Source organism: Eleutherodactylus coqui, chromosome 2, assembly GCF_035609145.1.
Source record: "Eleutherodactylus coqui strain aEleCoq1 chromosome 2, aEleCoq1.hap1, whole genome shotgun sequence".
Lineage (NCBI taxonomy): Eukaryota > Metazoa > Chordata > Amphibia > Anura > Eleutherodactylidae > Eleutherodactylus > Eleutherodactylus coqui.
This window is the reverse complement of record NC_089838.1, coordinates 137,736,048-137,760,208: the sequence shown is the minus strand read 5'-3', so window position 1 is coordinate 137,760,208 and position 24,161 is coordinate 137,736,048. Positions and strand designations below refer to the sequence as shown.

General features: G+C 42.9%; 1 protein-coding gene across 1 annotated transcript in view; it reads right to left on the bottom strand.

Moving 5' to 3' along the window:
* Positions 1–23,765, bottom strand: part of TPH2 (tryptophan hydroxylase 2) — a 277,456-nt gene extending 253,691 nt beyond the window's left edge. The window contains exon 1 of the mRNA XM_066589875.1: positions 23,667–23,765. Within this exon, the coding sequence (XP_066445972.1) occupies positions 23,667–23,765 (99 nt within the window). The remainder of the gene's footprint in view (positions 1–23,666) is intronic.
* Positions 23,766–24,161: the final 396 nt, after the last annotated feature.

Sequence of the window (24,161 nt, the reverse complement as noted above, 5' to 3'; positions counted from 1 at the left end):
TCAGGGCCTGGGTCTAGCGCATATACACCAAGCCCGGATTGCCATTGGGCGAGGGGAGACAGTTTAGCTCTGCTAAACTGCCTCCCCCTTAATGCCCCCTCTACAGCACTCGACAAGTGAAGAGGGCGGGACAGGGTGGGAGCTAGTATGCTTTGCAACTAGCTCCTGCCCTATCCCACCCCCTACTATTGCAAACAGCCGACAAGTGGTGAAGAGAAGGAGGGAAGGGGATGGGAGTTTAGCAGACACACTGCTAAACTCCCTCCCACCTCACTTCTTTGGTAGCTACTATAGGCTCCCATAGCAGTCTATGGGAGCTGCCGCTGTATTCCAACCAGATAGTTCCGGAACTTTCTTTCCTGGCCGACGGAAAAGCACCCGGCCGAAATGTGCTTCTATGTGCTATTAATGCATCAGATGGGCAGCTTTTATCGGCTGTCCGTGAAAGTGCGGCCGAAATACGCTCAGGTAAATGAAGCCTGAAACTGCGTCAGATTTTCATACAAATGCTAAAAGTAGATAAGGAGAGACAAATCAAACAAATGAATTAAAATTATTAAACTTTGTCATTTATTTATTGAGAAAAATGATCTAGTATCACATGTCTGTGAGTGGCAAAAGTATATGAACCTTTAGGATAAGCAGATAATTTGATGGTGAAATTAGAGTCAGGTGTTTTCAATCAATGGGATGACAATCAGGTGTGAGTAGGCACTGGGCATCTTGTTTTATTTAAAGAACAGGGATCTATCAAAGTCTGATGTTCACAGCATATATTTGTAGAAGTATACCATGGCACGAACAAATGAGATTTCTGAGGACCGCAGATGAAGAATTGCTGATGTTCATCAGGCCAGTAAAGGTTACAAAACCATCACAAAAGAGTTTTGACTCCACAAACTCACAGTCAAATATATTGTGTACAAATAGAGGAAATTCAAGACCATTATTGCCCCCCAGGAATGATCGATCAATAAAGATCACACCAAGAACAAAAACATATATTAGTCACAAAGGAACCTAAGGTAACTTCAAAGCAACTAAAGGCCTTTCTGACAATAGCTAATGTTAACCTTCAGGAGTCCACCATCATGAAAACATTGAACAACAATGGTATGCATAGCAGGATTGCAAGGAGAAAGTCATTGCTCTTCAAACAAAACATTGTTGCCCATCTGCAGTTTGTTAAAGATCACCTGAACAAGCCAGACATCTAAGGGAATGATGTTTTGTGGATGGATGAGACCAAAATAGAGCCAAATGAAAAGCATATTGCTTGTAAAAAGAAAAGCACTGCATTACAGCATAAAAACCTCATGCCAACGGTGAAACATGGTGGTGGTAGTATCATGGTTTGGGCCTATTTTGTTGCATCTGGGCAGGACGGCTTGCCATCTTTGATGGAACAATAAATTCTGAATTAGACTGTCCGTGAGCTGATTGTCAAGATAACACGGGTCATGGAAGCCAACGACCGAAAGCACACAAGTCATTTCACAAAACAAAGAAATATAAAGTTAAAGTTTTAGAAAGGCCAAGTCAAATTTCAGACCTAAATTGTATGAAAATGTGGGAGAACCTGAAGCGAGCAGTTCATGGGCAGAAACCCACCAACATAAAGCTGAAGCTTTTTTGTATGGAGGAATGGGCTGAAATTCCTCCAAGCCAATGTGCAGGACTAATCAGCAATAACCGGAAACGTTTTGATACAGGTTCACATACTTTTGCCACTCATAGACCTGTAATATGGGGTCATTTTCCTCAATAGAAAAATGACCAAGTCTGATATTTTCGACTCATTTATTTGGCTTGGTTCTTGTTATTTACGTTTGGGACTTCTGTAAAAATCTGATGGAATTTTAGGTCAAATATAAGCAGAAATATGGAAAATTATAAAGGGATCACAAACTTTCATGCACAGTTGTAAGCTTAAATGGACACTTCCTTCACAAAGGGATAAGTTTTCAACTCAATATTCATGGAAAACAAATTTGTTTAGAAGTTTTTTGCTATGTTTGTTTCTAGTTCAGCATTACTATGCAAATAAAAGCTAAAGACAAAATATTGCTCTTCTGTCAGTCAGGACAAATGAGTAAACCTGTTTGTCAGTTTAGTGCTGTTGTAAAGAGAAGAAGTTATCTGCAAGGTAATCTCCCTATAATGGTTGGTGGAGGAATGGAATGACAGAATGATAGTTTTACTGTTCTCCTGAGAAACCTAGATAAAGATAGACTAGACTAAAAAGTTCAGTGTCTGGCGTAAAAAACATGAAGGCGAAAAGCAAGCAGTATGGTGGAAAGGAGTAAAAACATGACAAGTCTACCCGAAGACAGAAATAGCTGTTATGGAACCTCATATTTTAGGTATTATAGGGTTTTTTGAGTGTTAGTGCTTGCATACCCATACAATAATATTTCATCACAGCATCATTGTCCTGTCACACGAAAGAACTATGACACTCTTTACATTTGAAATCGTATCTCTTTCTCGCTCAGCCTATATGAGAGTTTCCATGTAAAATAAAAAACAGCCCTGCCATTGTGTATAAGTGCAAAATGTCACATATTTGCATTTTGACACCTGCATACTACTGAAATGTAATCCAAGTGAGCATTAAGGACCATTTACACGCAACGATTATCGCTCAAACTTCGTTCAAACGATGCCTTTTTTAGCGATAATCGTTGCGTGTTAATGCTACCATCATTTGCTTTTTTGCCGAAATATGATTTTTTGTGCACCTTAAAAACTATCATTCGGTCGGCCAGCTGATGGCAGGGACCGCACGCTGTGATTCTCCGTGGGAGCGCTGATAACATTGTTTTCAGCTGCTGACCCGCAAGAGAACAATGGAGCTGTATGCAGATAACAGACCACCTGCTGTTGTGTAATAAGTATAGGCACAAGCAGCACTCTCTCCAACTCCATTAAGGCAGGGCTGTAGTATTTATGCACACCACAAGGGGAATTCGTATCCAAGATTCCAAAGTAAGCCATAGAAGAAAAAGTCTGTGGCAGCATGCAGGGATGCAATAAAATAACCTTTATTCCTCCAGAGTAAAAGCTGCAAAGATCTTTAGTAGATCAAAACATTGCAGCTTTTACTATGGAGGAATAAAGGTTATTTTATTGCATCCCTGCATGCTGCCACAGACTTTTTCTTCTAAGACCACCTGCTGTTTGCATACAGCAAAGGGAGGCTCATTTTTACGCAAAAGAAGCTAATAAGCTACTAATGGGCATTGGTGCCCGTTAACAGTTTATACAAAATGATTGCTCAAACTGTCATTCAAGGTATCCTTTGAATTAATTTTGAGCAATCATCTTTGCGTGTAAATGGGGCTTTACACCTTGACATTTTATGTAAAAAACTACCCAAAGAGTGCATGTCTGATGATCTCCGGTATGCCACAGCCATCAGTAGGTCTCTGTATTCTTGTTATTAGCCTGTACATACTAAATATAAAAGCATACAGTGGCATAGTTCCATCATAGGTTGCTATGAATAATAAATGCATATATATAGATATCATATAATATATATACAGGGGGTAGACAAAAATATGGAAACACTGTAAGAAATGCATTGGATGCTCATTTGATTCCTGCTTGGCTGAAAGTTTTCCAGCCAAATTTGTGTTTACTTCACCTCTTGCCCTGCTGTGGGTGGTTTTGGGAGCCGGTTGGTAAAAGCAGCTGAGGGGATCAAACCCCTGACCAATGAAACCTTGTTGCTCGGGCAGATGTTCACTTCTGCCTGGCAGCATCTCTGTTATATTACCTCCACTTAAAATCTGTCTCTACGTGTCTTATTGAAATATGATTTAACCCTCTATGCATCAATTCCTGGTAGTTTTCTTGCTCTCTGATACACATACAGTATATACACTGATGCTTCCAGAGTTATCACTATTTGTCTATAATATATACACAGTATATACTGCATATATAGGTCTGACGCCTGCTACTGAGGGCTAAAATGAGGGGGAGAGGAGGGAGGTCCCAAGAGGTGTTGTATGACAGTACTGCTCCTTGTGATCTTCTGTGCTACTTTCTCCAAGCCATGTCCTCCAGCCATCACAATGTTAGCTTGTGTGCTCAGTGTAAGGCCGGCTGCACACGGTCGTGACGGAACAAGCATCGCTAGTGAATAGAAGCGGAGCAGGCTTGGGATCATTCTGGCCCGCCTGCCTCTATTCACAGTAATCAGGCAGTCTTTCATAAGTGAATAACTGCCTGTTTACATGGAACGATCCGTTGCTCAGTTTTTATGCTTGCAGAAAATAAACGATGAAAGAAGCGAACTACTTCTTTTTCTTTGTTCAGTCACTGCATGCATTTCACTGAACAACAATCACTTAGATTCTTGCTGGATCGTAAGAAATCTCGCTTGATTGTAGAAAGTAACCACTCATTAAAAAAATGTAATATTCACATATTGCATGGATATGTGTTGTAAAGAAATAATGGAAGTGTCCCTTTAAAGTACAATTCCCTGCAACTTTTGCAGCTTTGTGGGTGAAACATCAAAATTATTTTTCTCACATCCTTGTTGTTGAACTGAAAGAGGCCACTGTCACTGCCAGCCAAAGTAGGATTCAAGGCAAGTGGTGAACTCAAGGGCAAATGGTGCACCTAAACATAAGAAGCCCACTGAGGAAAATGTATTAAGACCAATTTAACATCTGGGGTGGAACCTCAGATCTGTCTCAAAGTACCTAAAGAGAAAGGGCTGCATGGTGTGCTTTTTCATTCATCCAAAAGCCGGGCTGTTGAGCAGAAACTGAAAGGACCCCATTGTAGTCAATGGGGTCAGTTTGGCGCTGCTCGGTTCCATCCTGAGATGGAGCCGTTTGGCCACAGGGATTCCCCGTTCCTTCTCCCTAAATGGAGGAAAGCGGAACCCCCAACGTAGATGTGAATCCAACCTAAGACCAGCATTTCAAATGCAGATCCCAATAATATATTTGCCAGCACATGATGCACCTAATTCATGAAGAGTCACCCGCTTTTTCATATATTAAACCCATTTGGGCACCTCCTTGCAACTAAGCAAGTCTAATCTCCCTACTACTCACTAACTTTAACAGAGATGCAGAAAGAAGTTTATATTGATAAATAGAGTAAATATGCTTTAGCAGTACAGCAGAGATATTCTCATTAATACAGTACCATCCTCTACTTGAAAACCAACCCTATTACACACTTTTGTGTCACTAGCAAGCAGGCAAGCCTGGTACTAGTGTCATATGTCGACACCGGAAGCTAGGGGTTGACCTGGCAGAGCTTGAGGTAATGCCCTGGTCACGTCCTCAGCTGCCGATTGGCTCCTGATCTCTGCTGTGTCCCGTCCTGTCCCCACTGTTATTTACACCGGGTGACAGGCTCCTGCTTTGTGCGGCTGTGCTGTCTTCAGCCCCGAACCCTCAGCTCCTGCATGACGCTACCTCCGACCGTGTGGTTGGCCAGCACTGTGCCACAGACGGCGCTCTTCTTCCTGGCTGCCCAGTTACTTGCCAGCTGACATTCAGCTGCTGCTGTTTTGTGGGGGGGCTGTCCTGTCTTCAACCCTGGGCCCTCCAGATGGGGATAGCCCTCCGCCCCTGCCACCAGAAAGAGTGACAGTGGGGTCGGTACAGTGGTGCCAGGAGGTGAGATCGGAGCCCGGCGGGGAACGTGACAGTTGGGGCGGACGGAGAGCCCAACGGGGAGAGTGACAGTGGGGCCAGGAATGGAGATGGCATTAGTAGTAGGACTAGGAGTAGAAGGAGGAGGAGGGCAAGGAGATATGTGAGCTGTTCGCAGGGAGAGACGGTACATGTGTCTCTGGAGAGCTGTGTGTGGGGCATCAGCCAATCCGCAGCTGTAGGAGTGACCTGCCCATGCCCTGCAACTCAGCCCGGCCAACCCATGTCGCCACCCATACTTCCGGTGGAGACATATTACACCAGTATCGGCAAGCCTTACCTACCCAACCTTCTCCTAAGTCGTCAGATGTCATCCCACCAGGGTTCTAAAAAAATTCCAATTTGTGATAGTTACTTTTGTTCAGTATTTAGAATATGGTTTTCAAAATGAGTATACATTTGGCCATGGCTTTATGTCTGGCTGTAAGGGTCCAGATCCAGTGTTTTTGGAGCTGATGCTGTAGGTGAATTTGTGTGTTTAGTTAAAAATATTGCTCGCCGTTCAGGGCTGTTATCTTTCTGAAGCAGAACTCCAGTATAAACATTTTTAGTTTTATTTCTAAGACTGTATAATCCACGCTGTGTTTCTCTTTATCTGCTAAACAAAGTACAACAAAATACAGCAACCCATTGTCACAAATCTTTTAAGTCAAGCAGAAACTGTGTAACTATAACCAATGCAGCATGCAATTTTTAGATCAACCTGTATGAAGCCAAGCACTATAAATAAACATATATTCTTCTTCTTGCACAGGATCAAAACTTAAAGTGAATGTGCATCCAAAAAACACAATCTTCTCATTCTTTTTTAACCCCTTAAGGACCAGGCTGTTTTGTACCTTAAGGGGTTTTTAGAGATTTTAGCCATGTGAGAGTTTTACTGCCCTATTTTTTTTTTTTTAGCTAACAAAATTAATTTTGCTCCGTTTTTTTTCCAGTGACATATAGGGCTATTTTTTAATATCTTTTTCCACTGACTTTTTTTTTCTGTTTTTTAGTCTTATTGAGGGTAAAAAGCCAAAAAAAAAGATTTTTTTAAACATTTCTAGTTATTTTTTTAAATTAGTATATATTTACTCTAAAAGAAAGTATGGGAATGGGTTCCTCATTTTATTTCGGACGTTTTGATATATATTATGCATGGTTTTGGATTACAGGGCGCGTACAGCAATGGTTTTGGTTGGCGTCGGATTTGGGTTATTTTCTTTCTTATGTATATATTGTTGTTTTATTCTTTCATTTATTTTTTTTTTCTTATTTATGTAATTATGTTTTTTACTATCTATGTCCCCATGACGTCATATAAGACCTCTGGGGGATAGTCACATGTTTTTGATTTTTTTTCTATTTGACACTTTTCCACTGTAGCTGGGGCATCCATAGGAGCCTCAGTTACAGGGGAAAGCAATCCCTGTGGTGACATTTGTCACTGGCAGAGCTGAACAGGGTCTCCTACGAACCTACAGCTCTGCTATAGCAGGAAATCCCGACAGTCATGTGACCCCCAGTCTTGCGTGGTGGAAGAAACGCTTCCATTTTCACTTTTAGTACATATTGCTCATTGAGCGATGTGTACTGAAGAAAGGAGGAGGCAGAAAGGGTTAAAACCCACTTCTTCCTCCTCCTCCGGGTTACCAGCTGTGACTATCTGCTGATTGATTACAAAAGCAGGAGTCTTTGATCCCAGCAGTAATTTTACATACTAATCTAAATAGGTCAATAAATATTTTGTACTTAAAGCCTTAATACATATTTACAGTTGTCAAGTATTAGTTTTTCTTTTACAGAGTTCTAAATCCTTTGCATAGCCATAATAGTCCAAGATGGGCATAACTTTTTAAATCTATGAAGAAGATTTGGAAGCTGTTATGTTCATGAAGGATGTAAACACAGCGCCCCTAATTGACATCACAGATTCGGCTCAACAAGCTATTACTCTTGCCCATGAGGGACAAATATACACATATATATTTACACCAACGCACAGAGAACACAAAAAGCTGTCAAAAAATTATAACAAAAATGGGTGCGGAGCCTGAATGAGCTTTAGGAACGGACGCGTTTCCCTGAACTCTCTGAGAGATCCTCATCTTAAGCGACATCAGCTGTGGCCCTTCACAAACCCTCCTTACTCACTTTGGTAATCCCCAGCATGTCTAGGAAGCGGGCGGCTAAACAAGTGCCAGGTAAGGTGACTTCTCACCCTCTCGCGGCTCCTGGTAGGATATTGGGAAAGATGGCACTGGCCACATGTCCGTCTCCTCTTCACAGCAGAGTGACGAGCAGAAAGATACTGATCCTTCACACATAGCCCCGGCAGCCCTCCTCCTCACACTAGGGAGAGTATATCTCCACAGGGGCCCTCACATGCAGCCCTGCATGCGACTGGGAGACCAGGGATTTTGGATCCAGCAGCCCCTGCAGCTTTCCCAAAGGGATGTAGCCACTTCATTCCAGAAGCTACAGCCTAATTTGGAAGCCCAATTGAGGGCACAGAAGTCTCCCACATCCAGCCCTGAGAAGCAGAAATCCAGAAGGGAAGACACGTACATCCCAGGTAGTATATACCCTTAACTGGACTATAAGCCTAACAAAGGTATGCCTAGTTCTTCTAAGGCTGCTTCTGAAATTTTTGTGAAGGACATGATGCTGGCTCTTGGAGGGTCATTACCACAAGACCTATCCCTCTTTACTACTAAAGTTAACGCCGCTATAAATGACTTGGTAAGCAGAGTGAACTATGCAGAGTCTAAAATGAGAGAGATAATCCAGGCCCACAATGACGTAGTTGATTCGCACTATGCTCTGGAAATGAGATAGAAGCTCTAAAACCGAAAATCGCTGACATGAAAGATCGCAACAGGCGAAACAATAAAACATTTACAGAGACCATATAAAAAAATCCATACTCAGTGCTATCTGGCTATTTACAAGGTACTCCCTACAAGTCAGCCACAAGATCTACTACTTGATAGAGTACATAGGCTACCTAAGTTCAAAGGCCTGCTGGAGGAAATTCTAAGAGATGTCATTGCAAGAGTACCCTTTTTCCATTTCAAAGACGCAAGCCGCAAGGAAAATGACCTCTTTCTCAGATCCTTATAGTGGGATATGTCTATTTACAGATTTCTCTCAGATGACAATTCAATTGAGAAAGAAAAACCTCCCCATCACATCATCTCTACACAAACATAAAATTGTCTAACAATGGGGTTTCCCGACCAAATTCTCCAAGTATGGAAAAACCCGTGTGATTAGCAATCTGGAAGAGGATCTTTCCTTTCCTAAAAAATCATGAAACCTACACCTAATCACTTCTCCTTCTCTCACAAAGTGGTGGGCCTTTCCTCAGCATCTCTCCTTTGATTGGATCATCAATTAAAGAGCATAGGCCACTGCAAAGTTACTTTCTTTTTCCTAGAATAGGAGGATGATCTCAACTTCAGGATTTTTCAACTTCATTCTATGTTATTGTATTTTTGGTTTGCACTGTTGTTTATACTTCCCTCAACAGGTTTAAGTTGTTTAACCTGGTATATGAGTGCTATTTACCCTTTTCTAAAGGCCCATTTACACTAGACCAGTGATGGCAAACCTTTTAGAGACCGAGTGCCCAAACTGCAACCCAAAACCCACTTATTTATCACAAAGTGCCAACATGTCAGGGGGCGGGGCTTATCACCACGTATGATTTTACCCCCGTTGTTCTAAAATGCGATAATAGTGACAACCCACAACGGTCCCCGGTTTATTATTGAGACCCCACAGTGGCCCCCAGTGTATTATTGAGACCCCACAGTGGCCCCCAGTGTAATAGTGAGACCACACAGTGGCCTGCCCCCCCCCCCTTCCCAAGACCCACATACTTACCCCCTCCCTACTCCTCCTCGAAGCTTCGCTTCTCTTCTGCTTGGCGATTAACCTGGCACACGCTGTGATGTCAGTGTGATGCCAGACGCCTCCTCCCTTGCACTTGTGGAACCTAAGAGAAGACATCGGGGGAGGGAGAGGAGGATCCCCGCTGCACACTGACGTCACAGTGTGCACCGGGATCAGCGCGGCTAGCAGCGCAGGGAGTGAATACCAGCAGGGGAGCTGCGGCCCCTGCCGGTATTCACTAGTGGTGAGCAGCGATGGCAGCACGTGCCAGCAGGGAGGGCTCTGCGTGCCGCCTCTGGCACGCGTGCCATAGGTTCGCCACCACTGCACTAGACGATTACCGTTAAAAATTCGCTAATCGGCAATCGTTTTAGCGATAATCGTCGCGTGTAAATTGGTGCGGGGCACCCGCATTTCGGGCACTTTTAGGTGATCGTTAAAATCAAGCTCACCTAAAAATCATCTCTCACTTTTATCTTAGTTCTCCACGGGGGAGTGCTGATAGCATTCTTTCCCCATGGAGAACAAAGGATCTGAGCACAGATAATAGCCTGGGGCTATTAGCTGCATTCATAGAAGGCTTCATTTACATACATAATTCGTATTTAAGTAGCTTAAATACCAATTATTTTTTATGCAAAATAATCGCACAAAGCTGGCGCTCAAACTGTCATTTGAGCAATCTTTGAGCGATTATCTGCTCGTGTAAATGGGCCTTAACATGTCTAAAGTATGTCCATGCTATGCTGTATCTGGCACTACCGATTAAAAACCCTCTATATATGAAACAACCATTCCTATATAAATATGTCTATTAAAATATCCTCACTAAATTCTAATGATCTGAAAAGCCCTTTTAAGAGAGCCTCGTTGTGGAAGGAAGCACTAGCTTGCCATACAGATATTCTCTGCTTACTGGAGACACATTTTTCTCTTCACAACCCTCCTAAATTCTTCCACAAACACTTCCCCAGTATTTTTATGGCAAAATGGGTACAAAAACAGCAGGTGTTCTGATTGCAGTCAAAGACTCCGTGACTTTAAACCTCATTGACTGCTTAAAAGATCCTAAGGGCAGGTACATGTTACTAATCTGTAAAATCAACAACACTATAATACCTCTGGCTAATTTATACCTCCAAAACTTTTCTCAAATACGTTTAAACAGAACGCTCAACAAAATTAGACAAGCTCAACAAAGCCTTGTGATCCTAAGCAGGGCTTTTAATCTGATCCGTGATAACTCCTTAGACTTCTAACAAAATGCTATGGAACCCTAAAACTCTGCTACCTTGGCTGCATAAAGGGGAATTCTTTTATGCATTTCGCTGCCTCAATTTATCCTCAAGATAGTACTCCTTTTACTCCAATAGACATAAAACATTTTCTATTATACACCCTATGGGGAAAGACATTGAATTTCTCAAAACTATTAACCACCCTAACTTTCTTGCAGTGACCTTGATCATCTTAATAAACTTGTCTCCTTTGCCGAGATCTGTAAAACTATAAAATTTGCCAAACGTGGCAATGTCAGGATGTGCTGCTGGGATCTGTTGTACTATGTACTCCTAGCAGCACAGCTACAGGTGGTTGAAGGTTAATTGAGCTGGCTGGGTGTGGTACTTCCTGCTAGCCAATCTTCTGGGTCTGCGCTCACATATAAACCCAGCTCCTGATCAGTCTGGCTGGGTCCCCAGGTGAGCAGTCATGTTACTTCTATGGTCTGTAACTTTTTATCAGTCATGTTCAGCTTGTCCCCCTTCTGATCTGTGTTTGCAAGTGAGTCTGTGTGGTTTGCACTATATGGTAGAGTCTGTGCCGGTAGAGTCCATGCCCTGGTTGTCTGTCCTGTTGCAAGCTTGTTGTGCCATCTGTGACCTGCTGGTTCATGTCCCTTTGTACGTTTATATTCTGTCAGTTTTCGGTCAGCTTGCTGTGTGCCCTGTGCTCTGTCCTGTTGCAAGCTTGCTGTGGGATCTGTGTCTTGCTGGTTCATGTCCGTTTGTACGTTTATATTCTGTCAGTCTTGTGTTGGCTTGCTGTATGACCTGCTATCTGTTTCCTGTCCTGTTGCAGCGTTCTGTGTGAACTCTGTCCGGTTCTGCTGGACTCCTGGTTAGTGTAGGGACTAGCGGTATAACCAGGAGCCGTGAAGTGGCCTGCTAGCTTTCACATTTTGTACAAAATGTCAAGTAATACCTGGTATTTATATTCAGCTTATCATCTGTTACTAGTGGTTGCATTGTGGCTGCTGTATGCTGTGTATTCTGGCTCTGTGTAACCTGTGATTCTGTCTCTGTCATGTAGCATGTCTATGTCTCCTGTTCTGTGGCGTGGCTCCTAGGATCAGCTAGGGCCCAGATCCGAAGACCGCTGGGCCGCCCTTTATTGGGGTGAATCCCCCGCTTAGGTAGGGCCATGCCATCCTCCCACGTAGAACAGAGTCAGTTGCCTGAAACCTGTGTGAATCCCGTGTGACCCTGTTGCTACCTGTGTGCGTCCATCCCATCCCTTCTATTCCTTTTTGGGTACGATCGTGTGGGCTCCCATGCTTAGGTTGCCCACAGGATCGTAACAGGCAAAGCTCCAGGCCCAGACTGCTTTTCAAACAAATACTACCAAAAGTTCTCCCTATTCCTTCACTCTTTCTGGTGAAAAATGTTTGTTGATGCTGCATGGACTGGAGGTCTTTTCCCAGAGATGCTATAAGCCATGATGGTGACCAGAGGCGTAACTTGAAGCTTCTGGGCTCCGGTGCAAAATCTGTAACAGGGCCCCTAACTATAATGCTTTTTTTCATAGTACTGGGCTTCCAATATGGAGAAGAGAGGCCTTATGGGCCCCCTAAGGCTTCTGGGCCCAGGTGCAACCGCATCCCCTGCATCCCCTATAGTTACGCCCCTGATGGTGACAATCTCTAAACAAGGTAAGTCTCCAGAATGCCTGGCCAACTTTAAGCCCATTTCCTTACTAACCAGCGACACAAAACTCTACTCTAAGGTTATAGCCCTGCAATTACTCAATATACTTCCTGCACTGATTCACTTGGATCAGGTGGGCTTTTTCAAGGGCAGACAGGCATCAGATGGCACAAGACGTGCAATAGATCTGATGACTGTGTTGGAGAGAGATCGGATATCTTCTCTTGCTTTTGACTCTGAATGCGGAGAAGACGTTCAATCGAATTCACTGGGATTTAGCATTTTCAGTTCTACATGCATTTGGTTTTGCTGGGAATATCATGAAGGCTATTCAAGCCTTATATGCTTCTTCCTCGGCTAGAGTGCTGGTAAATGGAAAATTGGCCAACTCTTTTCAGATAACCAATGGAACCAGGCAGGTATGTCCTTTACTACCTCTCTTATTTACTTTGATAATGGAACTTTTGGCGAAGGCTATATGACCCAACTCTCATATTCAGGGGATTCCTGAAGGCCTCAGGCAGCAGAAAATAGGCCTTTTTTGCAGATGACATCATTATCAGTATTACAGACCCTCTTTCATCTTTGAGAGCGGCCTTGCAAATTTTGGAAGAATTTGGGAAAATATCCTACTATAAAATCAATTTTAATAAATCTCAGCTACTAGGTTGCTTTATCAGTAAGACCTATAGAAGGCCATCCAAGCTAAATTCCCCTTCCAATGGGTCGAGAATAGAATTCCTTATCTGGGCATAAATCTCTGTTTCCCCACGTCAGTTTAGCGAAGGAAAATTTTCTCCCACTTCTGAATACCATCAAGCAAGAACTGATGCTGCTCTCTAAAACTGAACCCTCCTGGATGGGGCGAATCATATAGAAAATAATAATCTTACCGAAAATTATCAATTAAATGTCTTTGTAGAGGTAAGCATCCCAGGATAGCTGCATCTAGTTTGCAAAAACACGAAACCCATGAAGGAATGGGGTTGCCCAATCTTTCAACATACTACAATGCTATCCTTTTGAATCACCTCATGAATTGGTGGAATCTATCTCAACTAGTTAGCTGGACCGCCATAGAAAAAGATTTGATTGGCAAAGTCTCCCTCCGCTCTCATTTACTAGGATTTCTTGTTCACCTGAAACTGCCCATCCCACAGTTTTCCTCAGTAAAGACATCCTTTTCTGCATGGACTTGAATAGTACAATCCATTAAAAAATCTGAGATCTTCTCTCCTGTCTGGTTACCGTTGGAGACCCTCGAAATGACTATCCCAGGTATTAAGTACAACTTTGGATTAAAAAAGGCATACTACATGTGCTCCCATAGCAACACAGTATCCCTGTGTCTGAATTTTATACAAAATCTATCTATGCATACATTAATGGAGAGTTGGCGTTCTCTAAGAAAGACTTGGGCAAACTTTCCCGATTGAACAATGGTCCACTGTTATAAAATAGTCCCATAAGGCATCCTCCTGTGCAAATCTCTGGAAATTTTTACATGAACTAATCTTGAGATGGTATTATCATGCCTCCAGACTGGCATATTCATTTCCTGGTTCCTTAAGACTATGCTGGCATGACTGTGATCAAGTGGGGTCCCATCTACACATATTTTAGGAATGCCCAAAAATTATCCATTGGTGGTCCTCTATTTTAAAATTGGTCTCTGAGCTAACCAACATACCTGTTGTGATGGAAACAACATTCGCTCTATTCACTATAAACATTGATATTTCCCATCTGGCAAACAAAGATTGATATGCCATATTTTCCAATCAGCATCCCTTATGATTGCAATACATTGGAGAACCACCGTCTTTCCCTCTGTGGAATAGCCTGGATAGTGAATCTTTGCATATTTGAGGGATTATCTTTCTCTAGACAAAACAGGATTTCTGTCTTTACTTTGCGTGGGATTCTTGGTTCCATAAATTCTCTATATAGAATTGATTTGGCTAAATACAGGGACTTCTCAGAATCAAAAAGCTGGGTTAAGACTTGGATATGGTATGTTCCAGATTGAACTTAATTTTGATCAGTATAAGGGCTCGTAGATAGATTTTCTAGTGATGCGAGAGTGAGAGAAAATGCATGATTATGAAACCAATTATTTTCAATGGCTTTGTTCCCATTTGCAATGTGTTCACTCTGGGGACCCATTGAAATCAGTAATAGAAGATCGCCAAACCTCCTTCGAATCCCCGTAGCGAGGAGAAAGAAGGGGCGGAGCTACAGGGGAATCTCCAACGTATCTTCCCATATTTGGAGAGATAGGGGCGGAGCTGCAGGGCTTTCCCAGGGCTCCCCTGAGAACGGGGGTGAGGCTAGAGAGGGGGGAGGGCTAGAGGGATTCTCATAGGGATTCTTCTATAGCAAAGAGAGGGGGCTGTCCACCCACTAGCCCCACCGCCTGTCTTTGCTAAAGAAGAATCACAGTGAGAAGCCCTCTAGCCCCACCCCCTATCTCTCCAAATGTGGGGAGATATGTAGAAGATTCCCTGTAGCTCCGCCCCCCCCCCCCCTCTCCTTGCTATGGGGGATTCCAAGGCTGCTTCGTGATTCTCTCCCATTGATTTAAATGGATGACATTGCAGATTTTTTTTGTTTTATTGCAGTGAGGCTTGAATGAACACATTGCAAATGAGAATGAAACCATTGAAAATCATTGGTTTCATAATCATGCATTTTCTCTCACTCTCGCAACGCTAGAAAACCTATCGCTAGTGGGTAAGAGCCCTAATGGCACTTAAATACCTTTTCTTTCTTTTATGTTATTTTCTTCTTTTTTTCCCCCATGTTGTATTGTTGTCATTAATATGTGGTGCACAGAACTATGGCATTGTACTTGATATACGACCTTTCTCATCGAGCTTTGTACAAATCTGTTTATTACTCTGTATTTATGCAAAACTTGAATGAAAATCTCAATTTAAAAAAATAACAAAAATGCAAGAGTGGGAACACTATCCCTAACCAACTTTAGCATGGTAACTTTTGCCTTAGGGGTCATGTCCATAGGCACTTTTTCCCCACATATTACATGTGCATTGCATGGCCGCATGATATGCGGTGAATGGAGTCAGTGAAAGTCAATAGATAAATACAAGTCAATGGACTTTCATTTATCCATGCACGTGTGTGCTAATACGCATGAGAAATAGGTCGCAGCATGCTCTATTTATCTGTGGGTACCAAGCAGTCTTAGCCCTTATTCATTTTTATAGGCAGCATATGCAATGCTGTCTATACGCAACCCAGCTATGAAATAGAGTGTGGAATTTAAAAAAAAGTCACACTGCACATGACCATGTGAATGTGATACGCAGTCATGAGCAGTACACTCGCAGCCATATGCAGTCTCTGCCGACTCTCTGCCTGCAGACCCGCTATTTACAAATACCAGTAAAGCGCTCCGTGGAGACCTGCAGCATTTTGACGATATGTCAGTGGACTTGAGGCCTAAAAGTTGCTGCAATAAGAATGACCCCACATCTCAAACTTGATGTTGCAGCCGTTCTGAGGTTCCCACCTTGCTTTCAGGCCAGACCAGGGTTTAGCAGCATTCCTACCTCTCCTGGAGCTGAGGGGTGTGGTAGTGGCAAGAGTGATGTCATTCAGCACCTGGTGCTGACTAGCTCAGCTCCTATTTAAACTGTGCTGGCTTTGACCCCTGTGCTGGTCAATTCACTTCAGTCCTATGTTGGACAGCGTCGGAGCAACGCAGAGTGGTGGAAGCTCTTCATATTAAGCTAAGTTCTTTACTGTTTGGTTTTGTTTTGTTTCTCCTTTTGTTTTGTGCTAGGGCTCCCAATTAGGGACTGGTCAGTGGCCCAGGCATGAGTGCAGGCTCGCACTTATCAGCGCGGTCGGTCTGCCGAGTAGGCAGGGCCCCCTCCCAGGCTAGGGGAGTATAGGGAGAGAATTCCCCCATTTAGTTTGTGTTTTCTTTGCACGGTTGTGCCTTTCATTTATGTTATTGAGGTTGCACGTCCAGTGGACGCAACAGATTGACCAGCCCTTACCTACTCAGGGAGATTCTGTGCTGTTACTATGAATCCCCTTGAGGTTTTGTGGCACCAGCTTGGCACGCTGGCTGCTGACCTCGCTGAGATAAAACAGCGACAAACTGTGCTGCAGGTTCCCAGCAAGGAACCAAAAATTGAGCTACCTGACCGTTTTTCTGGTGATAGGCAGAAATTCGGATCCTTTTGGGATGCCTGTAAGCTCTATTTCAGACTATGTCCTGTGTCTTCAAGGGACGACGCCCAGAGGGTGGGCATTGTCATGTCCAGACTGCAGAGGCGCTACAGGCATGGGCTTTTTCATTGCCCCCGTCGTCTGAGGCCTTGGACTCAGTGGATAACTTTTTTGCTGCATTGGGTCTTATCTATGATGACCCAGATAAGACATCGGTGGCTGAAGGGAATATCAGACGTTTACAACAGGGAGACTCCTCTGTCGAAGATTATTGTGCTGGGTTTCGATGTTGGGCAGCAGAAACCCAGTGAAATGACCCTGCTTTAAAGAGCCAGTTCCATTGGGGTCTATCCAATAAAATCAAGAATGTACTGGTAGGTTATCCAGTACCCTGCAGTCTAGATGAGGCCATGTCTCTGGCTATCAAAGCTGGGAGACGGATCAGGGAGAGGCATCAGGAACTCTCCATAGATCTGGCTTCTTATCTGCAGATGTGGAGGAGCCCATGCAGTTGGGGTCTCTGGCTGCAAGGGTTAGGAGTGGGAACAAAGTACAGTGTAAAGGTCGATGCTTTTCCTGTAACCGCATTGGTCGTATGGCTCAGTGTTGTTCCCGTCATAATTGCCAGCCAGGACTTGATGGCCTGGAGATTACTGAGGGGACCCCTCTAGGCCATCAAATTGCTTGGATATCACCCTCCAGACTGGTGCTTCCTGCGGAGGTCCTTTGTGACAGAGTGGGCAGTCCCATAAGAGTCCTTCTGGATTGTGGAGCTAGCATTAACTTAATTCATCGGGAGACGGTCAAACGTTTAGGCTTAGAGATGAAGGCTCTGGAGTCTCCCATCCCAGTATCTGCCATTGATGCTGCTCCACTATCGCGGAGAAGTCTGAGGTTTTGTGTGCCTAACATCCGTTTAAAAATTGGGCTGTTCCACATGGAGATTATAACATTATATGTCATAGAATCCCTCCCTTCGCAAGTCGTCTTGGGGCTGCCTTGGCTATGTCTACGCAACCCGGTAGTAGACTGGGAGAAGGGGGACATTGTTAAATGGAGCCCTGGTTGTTTGTCTGGTTGCATTTCTGTCGATCAAGCTTCTATTCAGGCAGAAGAGCTGCCGGAAGTCATCACTGACCTCTCTGATGGGTTTTCCCCAGAGGGGGCAGACAGATTGCCACCGTTCAGACAGGGGGATTGTGCAATTAAACTCCTCCCTGACTACGAGCTCCCCAGGAGCTGCATATCCCCTCCTGAGAGACTGACGCTCAAAGATTATACCCAAGAGGGTTTTAAGATGGATCCTGAGAGGGTTCAGAAATTGAAGAAGTGTGTTGCTACGGCTCCGGCACTGGGGCAACCAGATTCTTCTGGGCCTATTATTGCCGAGGTCCAGAGAGAGTTACGGCGAGCAGTTCGGCGGAGAAAGCGAGTTGCTAACAGTCACCGCTCAGGGGGGCTGAATTCCGTGTTGGAGACTTGGTTTGGTTGTCTACCAGAGTTATAAATCCCAAACAACCATCCGCTAAACTTGGCTCGCGATTTATAGGTCCATTTAAAATAACTGAGAGTAACGCGGTTGCTTTTCGGTTAGAAATTCCCAGTGCGATGAAAATTAACAATGTTTTCCACAAATCTCTGCTCAAAAGATTCTGGGAATGACCCTCCACCCCCGGCTCCTGTGCTAGCAGATGGGGAGGAGCAGTTGGTAATAAATCACATTTTGGACTCCCGTCGAGTCAAAAAATTTCACAGATCAAACCCTGGTCGTCCTGATCTTAAGGGTCCTGGGGCCCCTCCTAGAAGGGGAGGTACTGTTGCAGCCGTTCTGAGGTTCCCACCTTGCTTTCAGGCCAGACCAGGGTTTAGCAGCATTCCTACCTCTCCTGGAGCTGAAGGGTGTGGTAGTGGCAAGAGTGATGTCATTCAGCACCTGGTGCTGACTAGCTCAGCTCCTATTTAAACTGTGCTGGCTTTGACCCCTGTGCTGGTCAATTCACTTCAGTCCTATGTTGGACAGCGTCGGAGCAACACAGAGTGGTGGAAGCTCTTCATATTAAGCTAAGTTCTTTACTGTTTGGTTTGGTTTTGTTTCTCCTTTTGTGTTGTGCTAGGGCTCCCAATTAGGGACTGGTCAGTGGCCCAGGCATGAGTGCAGGCTCACACTTATCAGCGCGGTCGGTCTGCCGAGTAGGCAGGGCCCCCTCCCGGGCTAGGGGAGTATAGGCAGAGAATTCACCCATTTAGTTTGTGTTTTCTTTGCACGGTTGTGCCTTTCATTTATGTTATTTTGGTTGCACGTCCAGTGGACGCAACACTTGAGGAACATAGTCTATCCCTTAATGGAAGTTAGGGAAGACTATAGAGTGGATGGAAAAGCAGTCTATATAAGGAGTAAAATCCACAGTAAAAGTATTAGCACTGGTTCTTAGCCGCAGACAGCAGCTAAGAACCTCAGGCAGGAAAATAACCAGCACCCATATAGAGGTAGGACCAAAAGAAATGTACTTCCATTAGCCACCTATCAGCCAATCTGTCCATATAAGGTTGGAGGTTCAATCCCCACTTGGTTCAGGTAGACGGCTCAAGGTTAACTCAGCCTTCCATCCTTCTGAGGTCGGTAAAATGCATACCCAGCTTGGTGGGGGTAATAAATAAATTACCTGAACGTGCTGCGGTATAAGTTGGCGCTATACAAATATTGTAGCAGGGTTCAGAAGAAGGGTACATTATACTCTGAACCCACTGGAGGATTTCCGACAGATGAGACAACACCTTAGGGGCCTTCTGCAGTGACAAGAAGAAGGTACTCATTGGCGCCCAGCATTGAAGGCATAGTCTCATGGACTGGGACTGACGTTGTGACGTCACAATTCCTAATTGCGTCTGGCGCATTGCAACAGTAGCTTTGTATAAAAAAAATGGATCAAAGGACCACCAGTCAAGATGTTATAAAATGAATCCGTAGAGAATGACAGATCTAAAACTGACACAATACACGTTCGCATTAGAGAATTATACTGCAGAAAAGAAGAATCTTATGTCATGCAGAGATTCGTGGTGGTTTGCGGCTTGGGCAGAGGGGAGCCAATTACTTTTTAAATGGTTAAACAATTAGTAAAACAGCCATGGAAAATGACTTAGGGTTACTAGCAGATGGTAGAATGAACTTTAGCAATCAGGGTCAGGCAGCTGTTGTCAAGGCACAAGGAGAGTTTGCTGCAATTGTATTCAGTCTACAAGCAGCACGAATCTCTCTACAGCTTAGAAAGGTTTCTACAAAGTGAGGGGAAATGTAATAGGCTGTAATAGTAATAGTCCAAGCTGTTCTCTATGCTTCTGCTATACACTCAATGCTGATAATGTGCTCCTCAGACCAAATACGTTTGTGCACCTTAGAAACAGAGGATCAATGATGAAGAATTCATATGTTGTCATTTGTTTACATATATCCAATCACACAAAACCTATTCTTCTGGTCTGTTAATGAAACAGCTCATGTTAAGTCAAGTAACATGTTAGTACTACATTATTTCTGTTTACAAGGTTAAACAGGCCCTTCTAATATGCATACTGATTAACAATGCAGCTTTCTATTGAACCTGCTCACACGAACATCAAACTAGGTCATGAGTTGCAGATGAGCGTGCTTCAAATTGCTTCTTTCTCACCTATTTATCAACTTAATTCAGCCCCTACTGTATTAACCGAACACCTCGTATAAATCCTTTTCCCATTACGCCACTCATAAACGTGCTTTATGCCAAATAATCAATGTAATCTCTAAGCATTGTTCCAATAATTACATACTATGAAACTTGATACCCTTTCCTCAACAATTACCATCATGTTCTATAATCACATCCGAGCAAAAGCCATTTCTACGGACTGAATATATTTTATTTTTATTAGCTGCAGCAGAAACTATATTTCAAAGAAAGTGATCAAAACCAAGAAAAAAGTTTCAAAATGAAGCTGCCATATTTGTGTAGAATCCCCTGATGTAAAACGCCACAACATTATAACAAAGGTTAGTTCTCACATGAAGAGTTGTTTGCCCGACTCATAAGGATGTAATAGCAATGATAAGAAAAACCTTTCCTTTAAATGCTCATTAGGAATCTGCTTGCAATGATTAATTGACTCCAGAGATGATCATTGAACTTTCAATTAAATGTCAGTGCGCAGTTGTTAATACAGCCAGTCGTGATGCCATAAATCCTGGCACGTCATTTACTTCTTCACGCTTCCACATTACAAACATTTGCAGGATGAAGGCATTTTAACTCTTCGACAGACTTCAGGTATCATTTTTCCATATATATTTACCATACATGTGTTAGTATACTCACTTGCCTTCTATTAGGATGGCCTTATACATAGTAGTTGTATGTGCAATTACAATGAACTTGTCTGATAGGGGAAGAAAAGGTGGTGAGGAGTAAGATGGTGATTTATTACATAGCAATATAGTATGTTAGGCCGAAAAAAGTCAATGTTCATCAAGTTCAGCCTGTTTCCGCCCCCATATGTTGATCCAGATGAAGGCAAAACAACCCCAATGGGGCAGAAGCCAATTACCCCACCCTGGAGGAAAATTTCCTTCCCGATTCCATAAGGGCAGTGAGAATAATCCCTGGATTGACACTCTTCAGAGAAGGTTCCATCCTGAATCCAAGGCCAGCATTCTCAGGATCCCCCTATCAACAACCCTTCTGACTATTTAATGTATATATCCTGTAATGTCATAGCGCTCTAAAAAGATGTCTAGTCCCCTCTTAAACTCCTTCATTGATTTTGCCATCACCACATTCTTTGGTAGAGCGTTCCATAGTCTCACTGCTCTTACAGTAAAGAACCCCCTTCTGTGTTGATGACAAAAAAAAACACTTACGTAACACTTTTGCCTTGCAGCATTGGGGCAACATCTGAATTGTGTTTTATATGTGTTTGTTTGTGTCTTCCATCAAAAAATTCTGGTTTCCTCCCACAACCTGGTAGATTAATTGGCCTTATATGTAGTCAGCTTTGGTGCATATGTGTTAGAATACGCGTACAGACTGCAGATAACTCATGGCAACGGCATGCGGATTACCGCTAATTGCTGGGCTGCATCTGTACTTTGTCAATTGAAATAATAACAAGTCCAGGTGCAGCCCAGCAATTAATGGCGATCTACGGGCGGTTACTGTATGCGCATCCATAAGGGAGATAGGGCAATATGATGTTAAGTACCGTTTAGGAATGGATGTTAATGTCTGTACAGTGCTGCGTAATAGAAAATGTATATAATAACTGTTAAACTAGGTTCATGCTGAATTTGAGCTATTGGACGCGACCATTTGAAACAATCTACCAAACATATGCCCAAAATGTATATAAATGTATCTAAACAAGAGTTGGTGGCAAGACCTTCCTGCATATACAACGTGGTGCAATTCCCAAGGGTCCCAGCATCCAGGACTCAGTTGGACTTCAGGGGAAGGATGGGGCAGCACACACTTCAAAGTCTTTTTGAATTGCTATTATAGTTTTATTGTTGATTTCCAGATGTAGATACGGTTATACACTGCAATGTTTCGGGGGAATGCCCTTCTTCAAGCATTCGTGATAGTTCTGCAACTTGGGTACAGATGACGGATAGACTATACGGCAGAATGTATTTGGATATCAAAAGTGGACAAAGTGTGCCTAGTTGCCTTGAGATTATAGGAACCAAATAATCTGAAGGCAAATAGGGACACTTTATGCATTTTTGATATCCAAATACATTCTTCCATACAATCTATGCGTCTCCTGAATCCAAGGTTGCAGAACTATCACACCTGAAGAAGGGCATTCAGGCGAAACGTTGCGGTGTATAATCATGTGTCAATAATAAAACTATAATAGTAATTCAAAAAGACTTTAAAGAGTGTGCTGCCCCCTACTTGGTATATAGATGTATGGCTGCTGCATACACCTGCTGTTTGCTCAATAAAATATGTAATGGGCACCATATGGGTTTACTGGCCAAATATATACCAAAACGACACTGTTTTGGCATATATTTAACTAATGAAAGTCTATGTACTGGTTAACCATAGGAAGGGCCCTATCATGGTTTGAAGCTATATCATTACACGTAACACTAATGGGATTAAATACAAAACTATCCCAGATAACAGAAAGAAATTCTTTTGCTGCTACAGAAACTTATTTCCTGCATTTTTAGCGTATAAACTGTAATAAATAACCCCAATATTGATATATGCGGGCATCCGAATGCTCCTATATTTACATATTTTCATACTGACTGTAAAAATGAATCAAGTGTAGACAGACAGATCGATAGATAATGGATAACTAATGCAAATGCTGCTGTGAAGACCAGCAATGAAAGTATGAAGGTGATTCTAGATGAATCAAGCTTTCTGTCAATAAAAGTAATCATAGTCAAGGAATTTCACATTAATGCAGAATTTGATATTTTCTGACTAATGGTAAATCAGCCATCCTAATACAAATGGTTTGGAGAGAAATATTGTTTTATTGGCTGAAATAACAGCAGGCTTCATTCATGGAAGGGCATGTTGAACTGGTATATTCATTATCAAGATGGATGTGTAGACTCAGCACCTAGCAGACCCAAGTGAACACAGTAATACATCTCTGAAACTACAAGTGGTGGCACAGGGAAAAGTAATTCATCAAAGTTTTGCGGTACTTTTGTTCCACTGCAAAATGACTCTAGCTTTGTGCTCCTATTAGAGCTAATGGGATATTGCTGTTGATAAATACCTTGGTGAGTGGATGAGACATGCTCAGGTTTAAAAGTGAGAAATTTAAGATTGAAGAAAGAACGTATTCATGTTCTTCAGGTAAATCGGTTCGGCTAAACTTTGTGAAACTTTAGACAATGAAATCTAATGTAATGACTGAATTAAAATAAAGTAAAATGTAAAGACATTAAAATGGGTTCATTTGTACTTACTGCTGAACTGCTTAGGAAATCAACGGACATGGCAGAATCCAAGGACATTCCCCTCCTAGCCCAATATTTGGAGGAGAACATCATCATTGCAGGCTGCATTCTGACTTGTAGATAGTCCTAGTGGGCAGCAGAGGGCGCTGTAATCAGACTCAGCTTCTTCTATTTGTGCCGAACAGACGTCTTCAGCTCCTTCTGTAACCCTGCTCTTTATATTTATAGGAGAACCTCAGCAAATCAGCTGATTGATCGGCGCACAAGATTGCAGCTATTGTTGGTCTTTCATCCCCAAGCATTTTATATGAATACCTCCTTCTCATTATATTAATAAAGGGCTCATCTTTCTTCCAGACAACATATGATACATGCTGGTACGCCTTTGTGGCTATAGCAGCACATGCTAGAAGCAATATTAAGAAGACGGAGGTTTCCTTAAAGAATATGAAGGGCCCTGGCCTGGAAAAGGCTGCAGGGAAAAGTCACTCTACTACACATTAA